The following is an 18599-nucleotide window of genomic DNA, read 5'->3' on the forward strand; positions in this document are numbered from 1 at the left end:
GTGAGCACTCTTAGTGACTAGATTGGTGGTTTCTAAATACCCTTTCCCATTAAAATGAATCAGGCCTTTTGGTGAAATGGTTGATTCCAGGGCTCTGCAGATGAGCCTGGAACATCTTAAACAAGGAAACTATCAAAGACTACTGGGGTCATGTCAAAGGGACATAGCAGCCAATACAAAGGGGTCTCACTGGCTAAAGACAGGACCGTTTGAGCCAAAAAGAAAAACAGACACGTAGTTAAACAGATAAGATATTTAAAATCCACTAGTTTGGAATGATACTTAAAATAAAAACATATTACCCTGGGGAGTTGCCAGGGCATGAACTTACTGCTTTGAAAATTGGTAAATAAAGACGACGACTCAAACTTTTTATCTAGTTTTTCCATATAGATTGCATTTTAAGGTAACCAAATAAAAGAATTCTAACTAGTAAACGTAGAAGGAATAATAGAATTAGAAAATAACTATTTTTCAACCATTAATTAAACAATGACTATGAAATGAGAATTTATAATGGATGGACCCACTGGCAATCTGAACATCACACAAAGAGAGACCAACAGGCATTAAGTGCACAGCATCACTGACGAAGCATTTTTGCCAAAAAATTGATCTGAACCTGACCAAGCTTTTAGATCTAATTAAATTTACAGCAAATATAGGGGACAGTGCAAAGTCAACATATACAATCAGATAATCCCAGACTGCAGAAAATTCTGCAGGACAAACAACCTTTTTCTTTAACAAATAAATGCCAAGAAAACAAAAAGTAAGAGAGAATTGTTAACGATTAAGAGACTTGAGAGACAATAACCAAGAGCAACGTGTGAGCCTTCTTTGGAACCTATATAAAAGACTTTATAAAACAGTTATGGAATTGGAATACTGTTAATATTAGATATTTTAAAAGTTATTCATTTTTCAGGTGTGATAAGAATTATCTTTTAGAGGTACATACTAAATCACTGACAAATGAAATGATTTGCTTAAACAATCAAGTGGGGCAGGATGGGAGGACCAGGTAAAACAGGATTGGCCATATGTTAATAAATGTACAAGCTGGATGATAGATACACAGGGGCTTATCATAACACTCTTTCTAATTTTGTGTATGTTTGTAAATAACCATAACAAAAAAATTCTCAAAAATTCTTAAGATAAAAAATTAACTAAAAAAAATGAACACAAATGACAAAATGTTAACTGTTCTAAGCGATAGGAACATGTATGCTTATATTTTCTGTATGTTTGAAAATGTTCATAATAGTAAACAAAATTGTAAAGGAATTAACCTAGCACAGACTCAGAGCTGACTCAGGTTAAAAGGATTTTGAAATGTAGCGACCGACAGACACCTAATGCTGGCATTTACCAGTAATGCCCTCAGAAAATTAAAAGCAAATGACGAAGTACACCAAAAAAGTTTAAACTTGAACTACTAAATTATTAAGGAAAGGAAAAATAGACACCTAGAGAAAAAGACTCCAGCTGATAAAACAGCAAAACATGCTTATTATACTTATGACATAAACGATCTCCAATGAGACAATCTCCAGAGTAAAGCCATGGTACAATCAAACGGGAGGAGAGACGTTTTATGATTTCAGTTCAGGGCCCAGTGACGATCAGGGTAGATCTGGCTAGCATGTGCCCTAAAGCTGTAACAACTTAAGTGACAGGGGTATAAACAGCAACCCCACAGAAGCTCAAAGCTTTTATGATTTGGAGTTATAAAATAAACCAGGACAAAGCAGACAGCCTGCTTGTTACTCAGATACATTAACCAGCCTCTGACATCAGCAGCCAGTGCAAAAGTATTGCTTCTTCGCGGAATCCTAACTATAGCATTGTCTCACGTCCTCTGTACCTAATAAGGCTCTTTCCCATACCTGATGATGACACACTGGTTCTCTCTGTCAATGATCATGTTTCTGTACATATTATCTGCAAGAGCATAGATATGTGGTGGGTTTTCATACTGTGCCTAGAAAAGCAAAAAAACAAAACAAAACAAAACCATGGTCAGATAGAGCAACACACTGAATTTCTTTTCTTGGCCTTGGAAATGAATCCACCACTGTATAGTTCCAATGCCTATAATTACATCTTAAAGGTTACCTAATACAAGAATTCATGAACTTGCCTAGGTCATGAGGAGTTACACCTAACAAAATGAAGATGGAATTTGGAAGGACTCTTCCGTAGGCATACGTGTGATTCAGCCTTCAGACATGACCGATGTCTTCAGATGCTCCACCACCACACACTTCCACCCAAAGACGCCTCTGCAGATGACATGCCATTTCTAAAAGTTTCTGAAGACACTTGGACAATAGGTCTTAAGAGAGGCCTACTAAAAACCTGGATCTGACTTTTACTAGAATTCTAAATCCCTACATAATTGTTTTTCTAGGATAGCAAGTTGGACCCCAGAGGAAATTAAGTGAGACAATCTATGAATGCGCAGAAAAACTGAAAATTCTCCCTAAGAAGATGTTAGGAGGTGTGGTTCCTTAAAGGGTTAAACTGGTTTGACCAGTTTGTTTCATCTCAATACGGAATAAAAATCCTACCACACCAAGATATTCTCCTGGGTTTGCATTTGAGTCTCATGCATATCTTATCTATGCATAAATATAAATTCACTAATGAATTCACTATGCCAGGACGACTTCAGCTCTGCTTTCTTCAATTTCTTGGCCTCACCTCCATCACTCCCTCAAAAATTACCAAAAAGAAAAATACTTCATGTGGTGTAAAGCTGGAGAGGGAACACTCCTTAAATTTAAAGCTATCTAACAAAAGAGTGAAAAGAATGTCAGATCTAGAGTGAGAAGACATTTAGATTCTGTCTTTCCCTTCACTGGTCCTCATTTCTAAAGTGGGGATAATAATGTCCCTGCTACAAATCTCACAAGGCAACTGAGATGGTGGATGGGAAAGTAATTTGAAAGGTAGAGTAATATGCAAAGGTAAAGCATAACTTAATCCAGCTTTGAGCCCAATTACGCAATGACTTACTATAGAGAAAGGGGCCTGGCCCGGAAATTGCCACTCATTGCAAGCTCTGGCAGGTCAAAGTTGGGTGACGAGAGGGGAATGGGAAGGTGCTTTGATGCTTGCACACATGTTAAGCACTGTATCCAGTGTATCCCGTCTCCATGGTTCCCCACATGTTGTGAGCAGGGGGCTCACAGGGGAACTGCCCAGAGAGGGTCAAGGCTATTCTTGGGACTGGTCAACTGGATAACTCTATATAGGGACCAGAATAATGTCATCCCTGCCTTCACTTTACAGCCAGAAAGGGTTGCATGATGGGACCTCAGGATATAGTCTTAGATGGGCTTCTTCTAGCCCAGACTGCTTACGCAAGAATATTTTCAACACCTCTTTGAAAACAGGGAAATAGAGGATTATAACAAAGAAAAGAGGATGGAAAATGGAGGAAATGGAGTGCAGAGAAAGCTATGGGCAGTGGAGGGAAAGGTGTGGACAAGTCATTGTCCAATGAGGCTTCAAAGCTGCTTAACTAGTCATACTTGACATTTGCATGTGACTCTGTATTTTACAAATTGGTTTCCCACCTATGGTCTCAGTGAACCTCTCAGCTGCCTATGAGAATTATAGGGCAGGCATTTCCTCTACCCGATTCTTCCCTCCCCTGAAACCCCTGAGAGTCATTAAGACCTATTCAGTTCCTAGCTCCAACACTCAATAGATTCAAGTATTTCACCTGTCTCTCAGCCTCAGTTTCCTTAGCTGTGAAATGGGGATGGATAGTAATACACAGCCAGCATCCAGGGCTGTTTTATTATTGTTGCAAGTGTAACATAGTACCTGGCACTAAGTAAACACCAATTTACAACACTCTGTTACCATCAGCAAAAACAAATATATTTTTTAAAAGTTCTAGGGAATTTCTTTAAAGAGAACTCTTCAAAAGATGAATGATCTAAAAAGGGAGTGATGTAGCAACGCTTTTCAGAGAACTGGAAAGAACCATCACAAACGCAAGCCCTTGCATCCACCCCGCCTTGGCTGTCATTGAGGATGCCAAGCCAGCTCCCCGCCTGCTGCCCTGGGGCCCTGCTGATCAGAGCGCCAGGGCAGGGCCCAGCCTCTGCTGACAGTGTTCCCCTTGTGCTGGGCTCCCATAAAGGCAGCATTATCAAAGGTCTTTCGCGTGGCAGCCTCCTTCAGCTCCAGCCACCAGCACCATTCATCTGGCAACAATGGGGTGGGCTCTTGCTCTGGGTAAATTGCCTTCCACTTCAGCTGATGAATTTGTGTGGGCTCTCTTTTGTTTGTTTTCCAGGGGTCAGGATTAATGAACGCTCTTGTGCTTCTGCTGCAGAGGAAAGAGGGAAGGAAAAAGACGCAGAGATAGGGAGGCCTGGGGAAGTGAGGAACCACGTAATGAAATATATTAATTAGGATTACAGTTTCTATTTTTATCGCACAACTGAAATGGCTATGACGCTGGGTTTGAATAGGGACCAGAGTCACATTAATAAATGAAGTAATAAAAGATTCATTTTTCATGTTCCAGTCATAGCCACAGCCTAATTAAGATTCTGATTTGAAGAGAATGGTTCCCATCACTCTATTTATTTTTTATCCATTACTGATTTTTTTGTCCTCAGAATTTTGTGGCATATGCAGAAGGAGGAAGATCCCCCAAGCTGTACATCCCATTTAACTAATTTTGTATATAATGTTCCAATATTAGATAGTCCTACGCTTTTTTGAGCTGTACTTCAAAGAACAGCACATCATTCAAAATCAAACAATGTCATCTACTTGAGCTTCCTCAATAAATAATTCATAATAAGAAAATGCAAATGTATTGCCAAGTTCAAGCAAAACTGCCCATGCATCATAAAAGCCCTAAAGACTACAGTAATTTATGTAGCATGTAACTTACCGCTCCTTGGTACATTTCAATTTCCTTTTCCCCAAAATATGGCATCTGCTTGAAAGGGTTGACTGAGATTAACACAGATCCTATATATGTCTGAATTTAAATCCAGTCAAGGTCCATCATTAATCTTCATAGCTACACATTTTTCAAATTAAGTAACCAGAAATTATCAAGAATTCAGAATGACTGTCCCAATGAAAATCTCATGGACTTGTTTTCTAAAAGATTACAAATAAAGACAAAAGCAATTACCAACTAGCCCAAGTTTTGTTCCTCTCCAGGAAGAGTAACGAACTTAATTACCAAGGTGCTACAAAAGAAATTATTATTTTAAATTAATTAAAGCACATTCTTTCAAGAATGGTGACATGTCCTGCTAGGAAAAAACAAACCAAAACAGAAATGACCAAGGAGTGAAAAGAGCAGTTACCATTCCTCTTCTCAAATGATATTATTTTTTCCTTGGAACTTTCAAATCTCTAAAAACATATTCATTTACTTATTTAACAAATAGAGGGATACAAGATGAACTGAACAGTCCTGCTCTTGAGAAGCTTAGGAGAACTGAGTTGCATCCATAAGACATTATTCAGAGAAGAAAATTACAAACCCAAATAGATGAAGTTTAAGGGGAGAAGGTATTATTTCTGCGTGGGGAATCCAGGAAGGCTTCTCAAAAGAAAACATGTGAGTGTGCCTAAATAAATGAAGTGTTACTATAACATAAAAAATATTTCCATTTATTCATTCAATAATGAATTAGTTTAAATTGAGTGTCTACAGCATGTCAGGCACTGTTCTAGATGCTGGGGATACAGCAGTGAACAAAATAGAATAGATAAAACTCCCTGCCCTCATGGAGGAAAGAAATCATAAGCAAAAGAAAAGAAAACAACAACAACAAAAAACACAAAACCACACACATACTCAAAATTGTTTCTCTTAATCAACGATTTCAAAATGTTGAGAAATTTTGCAGTTAAAGATGCAAAGCTCTGAGATCTCGTCCCCCGAGGGGACATCTATACATTAGGACCCGGGTGCCAAATGAGCAGCACGGGGAGTCCCGTCAGAATGCCCAGTTCCCCCAGCTCAGTTCCACTCTGACTTTGGGCAAGTCACATCTGGAGGCTGTGGTTAATGGATGATGTGGGACAACAGGACCTACTCGATAGGCTTGTTATGAGAATTAAATGAAATAAACAGTACAAAATGCTCAGCATAGTACCTGGCACGTAGTAGATGCAATTTCCTTAATTCTTATACTTCAAGACGCACATTTTGTCACATGTTAACATCTTTGAGACACAGCTTTGACCTTATTATTGAACACAAATGAGCTAAGTGTGCGATGGATCATATAAAAGTTAATATTTATACGCAAAGGTGAGAAAGCAGAAATGATTCAGTGGCAATTTTGCTTCCTTTTTCACTGATCAGAAAGATCTTCAGGGGCAGGCCCGTGGCTTAGTGGTTAAGTGCACGCGCTCTGCTACTGGCGGCCCGGGTTTGGATCCGGGCGCGCACCGACGCACCGTTTCTCTGGCCATGCTGAGGTGGCGTCTCACACACAGCAACTAGAGCGATGTGCAACTATGACATACAACTATCTACTGGGGCTTTGGGGAGAAAAGGGGGAAAAAAAGGAGGAGGATTGGCAATAGATGTTAGCTCAGGGCTGATCTTCCTCACAAAAAAAAAAAAAGAAAAAAGAAAGATCTTTAGACTTGAAAGGGCTGTACATGAAATGGTAGTAGAAAAGATGGGGTCATTTTAAGAGCATACCAGTACACAGTGCTGGTCTGGGGGCAGAGCATGCACTAAGAGAAAATGTGAATGAGACAGTGAAGCATAACTGAAAAGCACTGAAGAGTCACGGAAGCAGGGCCAGGAGCCAATGCAGTTCTAAGTGCCAAAGTCAGATGAGGCCAACGAAAGATTAGTGGCCAACTTTTTTTGAGGCAAAATTTAAAATAGATAAACATATTATTAAAATTATTAAGCACATAAGAAATGTCCATGACATTGTAGTCAAGACTCAGTAAGTGGTGATAATAAAAACTAACACTGATTGAACACATACACATTCACATGGTACTAATCTAAGTTCCTATCAACAACCTTGCTACTATTTCAATCCTATTTTACCATGAGGAAACTAAGGCATAGAGAAATTTTAAGACTTGCTCAGGGGCTGGCCCGGTGGCGTAGTGGTTAAGTTCGCGTGCTCTGCTTTAGCGGCCCGGGGTTCGCAGCATTTGTGGGTTCGGATCCCAGCTCGGATCCCCAGCACGGACCTACACGCTGTTCATCAAGCCATGCTGTGGCGGCACCCCACATGCAAAATAGAGGAAGACTAGCATGGATGTCAGCTCAGGGACAATCTTCCTCAAGCAAAAAGAGGAAGAGTGGCAACAGATGTTAGCTTGGGGCCAATCGTCCTCACCAAAAAAAAAACAAAACAAAAAAACCCAACCTTCTCCAAGTCACAAGCCAGTAAGTGGCAGGGTTATGACTCAAATCTAGGCAGTCTGGATCTACAGTCCAAATTCTTAATTAACAAGCTATAATGTCTTTCTAAGATTAACAGGTATTGTTATTATTAATATTATTCGAGTTGCCAGATTTAGCAAATAAAATACAGAATATCCAGTTAAATTTGAAGTTCAGATAAGCAATGACAATTTTTTTAGTATATGTATGTCCCAAATAAGTATGCCTCAAGCAATATTTGGGACATCATTATACTAAAAAGTTATTTGATGTTGATCTGAAATTCAATTTAACCAGATGTCCTGTATTTTATCTGGCAATCCTAAATTGGCAGCACCAGGAGCTAATGCAGGGTGGAGGGGGGTTGCATTAGAGAGCTCTATGGTCTCTTCTAACTTAGAATCTATGATTCTTTGAGTACTCAAAACTCTATCTCCCTTAGTTGATTTTTTTTAGTATCCTTTCCACATGGTGGGGACCAAATCAAAACTGAATGAGTGAGGTTTGGCCCTCATTCTGATTTTCATGGTAAACAAATATAGTGATTCTTATAGTAAACTAAATTTTCAAGAAATACAGCACTGCTACGACCATCCTCATTTCAGAAGAGGAGGACATTTAGGTTTAGGTTTATCTCTAGGTAAAAACAAAGTTGGGCAAATATGATCTCTCCATGGAAGAGGGTGCTCCTTCCCTTAGTTATAAAAGGAATACTGTGAATGTCACCTGTCCTAGACAAATCGATCACTGCACACAAAGAATAAAGAGCTGCCTGATGACATGAGCCAAAGATATCACCTCCCCACCGGTCCCTTCCTACCCACCAAGCCCTAGGTTACCAAATAATTGTGGATCGGGTTGCAGAAGAGCTCCTACAGGAACCAACATCTTTTTACTATTAATAATCTGCTATGTGAAGAGACAACTTGTAAAGTCTTGATTTTCACTAAGTAGACTATACAAATTCTGGGTAGGGCCTGGTAAGGAGACACTCAGAGGAAAAACCTCTTTCAGACTCTTGTAGGCCAATCCTGAACCAACGATTCAATCCTGAATCAACGAATGAAGAGGGAAAACTGGAGTAGTTCCCTAAATTTCCCAGTGGAGCTCTCAAGGCCAATATTATTTGAGAGGATGCCTAAAAAATAGTTTGGTTTAAAATGGATAATGTAGCTCGTATCTCTGCCTCAGTAGCTACAAACTTTCCTCTATCAGAAGAACTGAGACAAGAGAATTTAATGCAGAATTTAAAGGAAACAAACATATTTTAGTTATTTTAGGTAAGAGTTTGGCCTCATTGTTTACCTAACTACCCGCCTTTTTTTCCACCTGGCTGGGTCTGCAGAGACCTCAACTACTTCCCTGAGAGCAGAGGTCTCCTTCGGGGTTGTGTCACTTCTCTAGATAACTCGAATACTCACTCCCACTGCCTCCTACATAATTCAGGTGTGCCTCTGGAAAAAGCTGTTCCGATCAATGTCTCTACCCACATAATCTTTGGCTGTGAAGGTGTGGCCCAAGGCTAATTTTCAAAATGTACGGAGATACAATGCTATGATACCAAAAAGAAATAATAATAAATGTCATCTTATTTAATAGAATATATGAGACGAGAGAGACCCAAGAGATCTTTAATTGATTGGTTCCCAAATGCTTATCTGTGGATCTATGAGTTTTCATTGATCTGCAGCAAGAATGACAAAAAGAGAAACAACGCCCTGAATTTTTCATAAAGCTCAATTTATTCAATATAAGGGAGTATCCTTTAATCTTAAATTATTTCCTTTCTTCTTTTTTGGTGTTAAAATATTCTTTCTTTTATAAAATATGATGGTAATGCAACTTCTGTAAGTTTGTTTTTTAATGGTCTTATTAGGCAAAGCCAAGAGTTTTACTTTTTTTAAAAAACATTTTTTTTGTATTATATTGTATACCTGAAACTAATATAATGTTATATGTCAATTATGTCTCGATTAAAAAATAAAAACAAACCCAACCTAGTTTTGTTACAGGAGTCCTATTAAAAACTGTAGGATACCTTAAAAAACATGTTGTTAGCCAGTCAATTCCCCAAAACCGCCCACACTGATCTAGTGGACTCCCCTGGATTTATCACTGACGTGGGGCACGGAGACTTGCCTGAAGTCACATCTGTAGAGAACGGTTGAGCTGGAACTTGAGCCTCTAGCATCAACCAAAGTTCAAACCAAAGTTCACCCCCTCGACGTGAACTGACTGCCCAGGGCCAAACCTCACTTGGAACAACTTAACGGCCTTGAGCTCCGGTCAGTCTGGTACAAAAGTCTCAAATCCTAATTCAAGGGCTGAAAATGCCAACCACACTCGAGTGTGGTCTTTGAGTAAAAACAAGTTTGCAGAAAGTTGGACCAAATGAGCGTGGAGTGCTTTGCACAGGAACTATTTTCACCAGCCAAGTGGCTATAAATGATGTCTCGCCAAGTATACAAGTGAACACTAATGTTTTCCTCATATGTTCGAGAATGTCTTTGTAAGAATGTGGCAATCTTCAGGAAAAACGGATGGTAAATTAAACCTTCTTTGCCTTAGGATAAATAGCTGAAAAATATAGGTTTTTATTGGTACACAATGTTAGCATTTTCTAAGTAGTTTTTTTTTCTAAAATAGAACAAAGAAATGTGCATTCAGCATGAATGCAGTAACAACTGATTGCTCCAAATGCTGACCTTCAATACAAGACAAAGTGCTGGTATTAGATGTAGAAAAGGTAAAATGAGCAACTTTATAACTTCATGTGAAATCGAATCTCTTCTCGTCTATAGTTATAAGTCTATAGTTATATAGTTATATTAAGTTATATAGTTATATTAAGCTTAGGAGTGGGGGGGGGAAACCTCATTTAAAATAATGCTACTGCATCATAATAATATCCCCCTAACATTGAACTGATATAAAGGAGGCTTTTTATCACTTATCAGAGGAAAAGATTTGCAGTTAGACCCTTGGTCATATTTCATAAACATCCAACAGAGGCATCAGGCTCCCTCAAAGCTGAAAGCTGCTCTGTGCTATTCACGGAAAACTCATTGATGCCGAGTTTCTCATCTACTGAGTGGGTACAGACTTCTAAAACACGAAGTCATTAGTGGTCAGCTAACTCATTTCCTTGGTAGAACACACGATTAGTCAGTCATTGATTCAAAGGCATTAATTCAAAGGCTCATAATCAACCCCCTCTATGTGAGTTATTAAAAATTCTGCTATCTGAATATAAAAAGCAAGTCTTGATATTCAACAAATTTTCAATGAACACTTAATACAATGCACCATGCCAAGAATTATGCAAGAAACTAAGAAACACAGGATGCAAGATGATGCCATTTTTTGTTAAAATTAACAGCAGGAAAGCACATAAATATGCATGTCTATTTGTGGTTAAATTGAAAAATATACACCAAGAGATTAACAGGAACTAACCCTATATGGTGGGATTCCAGGTGATTTTAGTGTTCTTTCCGCTTGACTACATTTTATGTCATGTTAAATGAACACATATTGCTTTAAAGGATTTTTTTAACTTTGGTTTTTGAAAGAAGATATACAAGAAACAGTCCCCAGCCTCAAGGAGTTTCTGGTGTTTTAGGGGTAAACAATCTTCCTAGGCAGAAGTGAGGGTGTCTGGGTTGACGATGCACTGACTGCTGATAATCATTGACATCATTTTTTCTTATCTTACCCAGCTTTCAAAAACCACGTTTCTATGTAAATAATGTAATAAGCTGAGCGCATGTTCTAAGAACATTCCAATAAATAATTTGTTCAACTACATTCAGTGGAAATTAGCCTTTTATGGGCTTGTCAATAAACCAATCCTCCATTTACAACAGTTTCTATGGTAAAATGCATTTAAATTTCCAATAAGCAACTTTACAATTGAATTTTTGGAACATAACTCAGAAATACAGGAGGAACTTAAACACCCACCTTAGTGTATGATAATAATAACTAACGCATACTGCATTCATTATTTCATTTAACCCTACAACAGCCTCACGTGGGAGATTTTATTCTCTCTCCCATTTTACAGGTGAGGAAAGCAAGGCACATAGATCACAAGACTTGCGTAAGATGACCAAGCCCACGCAGAGTAAGGTTGGAAGCCAGGCAGCGAGGATCCACATCCTTCATCCAGCTCTGTCTAGTCTATCATCTGCCAGTCTCCATGCGCCAGGGGTCTTGCACATAAAAGTGATTAAAATGTTTTGATGATGATAAGCCCAGATAAAGTGAGCATATTTCAATTTTTTTTTTTTTTTTTTTAACATTGTAAAAATTTCAGGTGTACATCATTGTACTTCTATTTCTGCATGGACCACATCATGTTCACCACCAAAATACTAATTACAACCCATCACCACACACATGCACCGAATTATCCCTTTCATCCTCCTCCCTCCCCCCTCCCCTCTGGCAACCACCAATCCAATCTCTGTCCCTATGTATCCGTCCATTGTTGTCACTATCTACTACTTAATGAAGGAAATCATACGGTATTTGACCTTCTCCCTCTGACTTATTTCACTTTGCATTATACGCTCAATGTCCATCCATGTTGTCACAAATGGCTGGATTTCGTCGTTTCTTATGGCTGAGTAGTATTCCATTGTGTATATATACCACAGCTTCTTTATCCATTCGTCCCCTGATGGGCACCTAGGTTGCTTCCAAGTCTTGGCTATCGTGAATAAGGCTGCAATGAACACAGGGGTGCATGTACCTTTGCAAATTGGTGTTTTCAAGTTCTTTGGATAAATACCCAACAGTGGAATAGCTGGATCATATGGTAGTTCTATCGTTGATTTTTTGAGGAATCTCCATACTGTTTTCCATAGTGGCTGCACCAGTTTGCACTCCCACCAGCAGTGTATGAGAGTTCCCTTCTCTCCACATCCTCTCCAACACATGTTGTTTCCTGTCTTGTTAATTATAGCCATTCTGATGGGCGTGAGGTGATATCTCATTGTAGTTTTGATTTGCATTTCCCTGATAATTAGTGATTTTGAACATCTTTTCATGTGTCTGTTGGCCATCTGTATATCTTCTTTGGAGAAATGTCTGTTCAGGTCTTTTGCCCATTTTTTAATTGGGTTGGTAGATTTTGTTGGTGAGATGCATGAGTTCTTTATATATTTTGGAGATTAAGCCCTTATCAGATGTATGGTTTGCAAATATCTTCTCCCAATTGTTAGGTTGTCTTTTCGTTTTGTTGATGGTTTCCTTTGCTGTGCAGAAGCTTTTTAGTTTGATGTAGTCCCATTTGTTTATATTCCTATTGTTTCTCTTGCCCGGTCAGACGTGGTGTTTGAAAAGATGTTGCTAAGACCGATGTCGAAGAGCGTACTGCCTATGTTTTCTTCTAGAACTTTCACAGTTTCAGGTCTTACATTCAAGTCTTTAATCCATTTGGAGTTAATTTTTGTGTATGGTGTAAGGTAAGGATCTACTTTCATTTTTTGCATATGGCTATCCAGTTTTCCCAACACCATTTGTTGAAGAGACTTTCTTTTCCCCATTGTATGTTCTTGGCTCCTTTGTCAAAGATTAGCTGTCCATAGACGTGTGGGTTTATTTCTGGGCTTTCGATTCTATTCCACTGATCTGTGTGTCTGTTTTTGTGCCAGTACCATGCTGTTTTGGTTACTATAGCTTTGTAGTATATTTTGAAGTCAGGGAGTGTGATACCTCCAGCTTTGTTCTTTTTCTCAGGATTCCTTTAGCTATTCGGGTCTTTTGTTGTTCCATATAAATTTTAGAATTCTTTGTTCTATTTCTGTGAAAAATGTTGTTGGAACTTTGATAGGGATTGCATTGAATCTATAGATGGCTTTAGGAAGTATGGACATCTTAACTATGTTAATTCTTCCAATCCAAGAGCACGGAATATCTTTCCATTTCTTTGTGTCTTCTTTAATTTCTTTCAGAAATGTTTTATAGTTTTCGGTGTACAGATCTTTCACCTCTTTGGTTAAGTTTATTCCTAGGTATTTAATTCTTTTTGTTGCAATTGTAAATGGGATGGTATTCTTAATTTCTCTTTCTGCTACTTCGTTGTTAGTGTACAGAAATGCAACTGATTTTTGTATGTTGATTTTGTATCCTGCAACTTTACCATATTCGTTTATTACTTCTAAAAGTTTTCTGGTGGATTCTTTAGGGTTTTCTATATATAAAATCATGTCATCTGCAAATAGTGACAGTTTCACTTCTTCCTTTCCAATTTGGATCCCTTTTATTTCTTTCTCTTGCCTGATTGCTCTGGCTAGGACTTCCAATACTATGTTAAATAGGAGTGGTGACAGTGGGCATCCTTGTCTAGTTCCTGTTCTTAGAGGGATAGCTTTCAGTTTTTCACCATTGAGGATAATATTAGCTGTGGGTTTCTCATATATGGTCTTTATTATGTTGAGGTACTTTCCTTCTATACCCATTTTATTCAGAGTTTTTATCATAAATGGATGCTGGATCTTGTCAAATGCTTTCTCTGCATCTATTGAGATGATCATGTGATTTTTGTTCTTCATTTTATTAATGTGGTGTATTACGTTGATTGATTTGCGAATGTTAAACCATCCCTGCATCCCTGGAATAAATCCCACTTGATCATGGTGTATAATCTTTTTAACGTATTGTTGTATGCGATTTGCTAGTATTTTGTTGAGGATTTTCGCATCGATGTTCATCAGTGATATTGGCCTGATAAAGAGACTGAAGGGCCCACAACAACTACAAGCAGCTGAGCATTACAACAGCTGGCCAGGAGCATAACTCAGCCTCCCTGGGCGCCTATAGGGAGAGCTAATAGGCCACAATAGAAGGACACACGTAGCCCACATAGGGGCCACCCCTGGAACATTGAGAACTGAGGGAAGCACACTGGAAGCATCCTAAGGCATCACTTACATAAGGTCACCTATCCAAGAGCAGGAGACGTAGCTGACCTACCTAATACGTAGACACAAGCACAGGGAAAGAGGCAAAATGAGGAGGCAAAAGAATACATTCCAAGTAAGGGAACAGGACAAAACCCCAGAAAAGGAACTAAGTGAAACAGAAATGAGCAACCTACCTGACAGAGAGTTCAAACTAAGAGTGTTAAGGATGCTCACTGATCTGGGGAGAAGAATAGATGAACTCAGTGAGAATGTCAACAAAGAAATGGAAGATATAAAAAAGAACCAAGCAGAAATGAAGAATACAATATTGGAAATGAAAAATTCATTAGAGGGACTCAAAAGCAGAGTAGAGGATACAGAAGAACGGATCTGTGAGCTGGAAGAAAGACTAGAAGAAATTACCCAAGGTGAACAGGTAAAAGAGAAAAGAATTAAAAAGAGTGAGGACAGTCTAAGGGACCTCTGGGACAACATCAAGCACACTAACATCCGTGTTATAGGTGTCCCGGAAGGAGAAGAGCGAGACAAGGGGGCAGAGAATCTATTTCAAGAAATAATAGATGAAAACTTCCCTAACCTAAGGAAGGAAACAGACATCCAGGTACAGGAGGCACAGAGAGCCCCAAACAAGATAAACCCAAAGAGGCCCACACCAAGACACATCATCATCAAAATGTCCAGAATTAAAGATAAAGAGAGAATCCTAAAAGCCGCAAGAGAATGTCAAGTTACATACAAGGGAAACCCCATAAGGCTATCAGCTGACTTCTCAGCAGAAACCTTACAGGCTAGAAGAGAATGGCACGATATATTTAAAGTGCTAAAAGGAAAAAACTTACAGCCAAGAATACTCTACCCAGCAAGGATATCGTTCAAAATGGAAGGAGAGATCAAAATTTTCCCAGATAAGCAAAAATTAAAGGAGTTTGTCACCAAGAAACCAGTGTTACAAGAAATGTTAAAGGGACTGATTTAAGGGGAAAAGAGAAGACCACAAATAGGAAAAATTATCTATTTCCACGATTAGAACGTAATGGATACAAATGCACAAAAAGAGGTTAGATATGATATCAAAAACATAAAAGGAGGGAGGAGGGTAGTTAAAGAGTACAGCTTTCAGACAGAGGTCAAACTAAAGTGACCATCAATTCTGTATAGAAGAAGTAAGGAACAGAGAAGGACTACTTAAACATTGAGGAAAAAAAAAAAAAGGTAAAAAATGGCAGTAAGTACATACTTATCAATAGCTACTTTAAATGTCAATGGACTAAATGCCCCAATTAAAAGGCATAGGGTGGCTGACTGGATAAAAAAACAAGACCCATATATATGCTGCATACAAGAGACACACTTCAGACCTAAAGACACTCACAAACTGAAAGTGAAGGGATGGAAAAAGATACTCCACGCAAACGGCAATGAAAAGAAAGCTGGGGTAGCAGTACTCATATCAGACAAAATAGACTTTAAAACAAAAACTGTAAAAAGAGACAAAGAAGGGCATTACATAATGATCAAGGGAACAATCCAACAAGAGGATATAACACTTGTAAATATCTACGCACCCAATGTAGGTGCACCTAAATATATAAAGCAATTATTAACAGACATAAAAACAGAAATAGACAGTAACACAATAATAGTAGGGGACTTTAACACTCCACTTACACCAACAGATAGATCATCCAAACAGAAGATCAATAAGGAAACATTGGCCTTAAACGACACCTTAGAACAGATGGACCTAGTAGATATATACAGAGCATTCCATCCAAAAACCGAAGAATACACGTTCTTTTCAAATGCACATGGAACATTCTCCAAGATTGATCACATATTAGGCCACAAAACAAGTCTCCATAAATTTAAGAAGATTGAAATAATACCAAGCATCTTTTCTGACCACAACGGTATGAAACTAGAAATCAACTATAGGAAGAAAATCAGAAAAGCCACAAATACGTGGAGATTAAACAAAATGCTACTGAACAACGACTGGGTTAACGAAGAAATCAAAGAAGAAATCAAAAATACCTGGAGACAAATGAAAATGAAAATACGACATGCCAGAATTTATGGGATACAGCAAAAGCAGTTCTAAGAGGGAAGTTTATAGCGATACAGGCCTATCTCAACAAACAAGAAAAATCTCAAATAAACAATCTAAAAATGCACCTAAAGGAACTGGAAAACAAAAACAAACAAAGCCAAAAATCAGTAGAAGAAGGGAAATAATAAAAATCAGAGCAGAAATTAATGAAATAGAGACCAAAAAACAATAGAAAAAATTAATAAAACCAAGAGCTGGTTCTTTGAAAAGATCAACAAAATAGACAAACCTTTAGCTAGACTCACCAAGAAAAAAAGAGAGAAGGCACAAATAAGTAAAATCAGAAATGAAAGAGGAGAGGTTACAACAGACACCTCAGAAATACAAAAGATTATAAGAGAATACTATGAAAAACTATATGCCAACCAATTCGACAATCTGGAAGAAATGGATAAATTCTTAGAATCATACAACCTTCCAAAACTGGATCAAGAAGAAGTGGAGAATTTGAATAGACCAATCACCAGTAAGGAGATCGAAACAGTAATCAAAAACCTGCCCAAAAATAAAAGTCCAGGACCAGACGGCTTCCCTGGTGAATTCTACCAAACATTCAAAGAAGACTTAATACCTATCCTTCTCAAACTCTTCCAAAAAATTGAGGAGGGGGGGAAGCTCCCTAACTCATTCTACGAAGCTGACATTACCCTGATACCAAAACCAGACAAGGACAACGCATATTTCAATTTTTTAACCAAATAAAATAAAATTGTATTACAACTGAATATAGTAACTTCCATACAATTAAAGGAAGCTTTACAGCGGTAGCCAGGAGTCAGCAACCTTTTTCTGCAAAGGGCCAGAAAGTAATTATTTTAGGCTTTGCTGATCATATGGCCTGTTACAACCACTCAACTTTGCCACTATAGCATGCAAGCAGCCATAGACAGTAAGTACACAAATGAGCACGGCTGTGTTCCAATAAAACTTTTGTTATAAAATGGGCGGTGGGCAGGATTTCGTCTGCAGGCGGTACACCCCTGATCAGGATGCTATTATAATGTAGCTAGCTAACAAATCCAAATATATCTGTTAACCCTTAAAAGCAGAGGTTTAGGGATTTAACTCCCTAGATATTTGGTAAATTTCCTACGGTAAATAAGAAACAACACAATATTGGTCAGAACGGTCTAAGCGCCTTGGAATAATGTTGTTAATTAATTAGTACTGCTAGATAAATTATCTGGTGAGTTGAACTCCGCCTTCACCAATGATGGCATAGGCAGTCTCTGCAAAAGTATTGTTGCATAAGCATGAGTGTTTTTAACTAATAGTCAAATGAGCAGTGTAAATAATGAACAGAAGCTAGCAATGTGAAAACCATTCCTCCCTACTAAGCTTAAGGGGTTAAAATCTAAAATGTATGTTACAAAGGTTACAAAGACTCCCCCTGTAAAGATCATCCATAACACCATACCTTCAGGAGTCACCAACAGCGTCAGAATTAAACTTTCTGGTTCTACTCTATAGATTTTCACAGCTCTTTGCACGTCTATGACCAACTCTACAGTAATTCCACTAAAAGATCTTTACATAGTTGCACCAAAGAAAACTCCTGAATCCTGTAGGAACTTAAGTAAATATCACACTTCTTTGTTTATAATGAAGTCAACACACATTTGAATCAAATTTCCATTCAGGATTTTTAAAAGCCCTATAAAAAATGGCACCTGGCAAGCTAAAATTGAAACATAAGGAACAATTCAAGAATGTCAGGCATTTCCAATAGTTGATCTTCACTTCTCATGTTTCCATTAATGAATGTAAGAATGCAGAAAAACTGGAAAAATTGCATATTTTTTGCATGAGGCCAGCTTTTTTAAACCTTTTAAGTCTGGACTTAACTGTCTCTGCTTTACATTAGGGACCTCTATCGATAGAACTCTCTGCAGACTAGGTCTTTTCTCAAGGAACAGCAGAGGTTTTAGATACCACGTGCGTGGCCAGAGAACGTCAAAGGTACAGTGCCATCGATTAAAATAGACAAATATTGGCTACACCTTGATTTTGCGAAATGCCAGGAAAATAGTTTAGTATCAGCTTCGCCCTTCCCACAGCCTGAACCAAGGAACAAAAAAAGTACAAAACCACGTTCTGAAACGGTGAAAATGGTGTGAGCATATAACATCAGTTCAGAATT

General features: G+C 38.3%; 1 protein-coding gene across 1 annotated transcript in view; it reads right to left on the minus strand.

The window, feature by feature from the left end:
- MYO1E (myosin IE) overlaps positions 1–18599 on the minus strand; it is a 196861-nt gene that overhangs the window by 102920 nt on the left and 75342 nt on the right. The window contains exons 3-4 of the mRNA XM_004421637.3: positions 4928–5017; positions 1893–1987 (exon numbers count right to left, since the gene is read on the minus strand). Of these exons, the coding sequence (XP_004421694.1) occupies positions 1893–1987; positions 4928–5017 (185 nt within the window). The remainder of the gene's footprint in view (positions 1–1892; positions 1988–4927; positions 5018–18599) is intronic.

This window comes from Ceratotherium simum, chromosome 3 (assembly GCF_057802395.1).
Source record: "Ceratotherium simum simum isolate JZ-2026a chromosome 3, ASM5780239v1, whole genome shotgun sequence".
Taxonomy (NCBI): domain Eukaryota; kingdom Metazoa; phylum Chordata; class Mammalia; order Perissodactyla; family Rhinocerotidae; genus Ceratotherium; species Ceratotherium simum.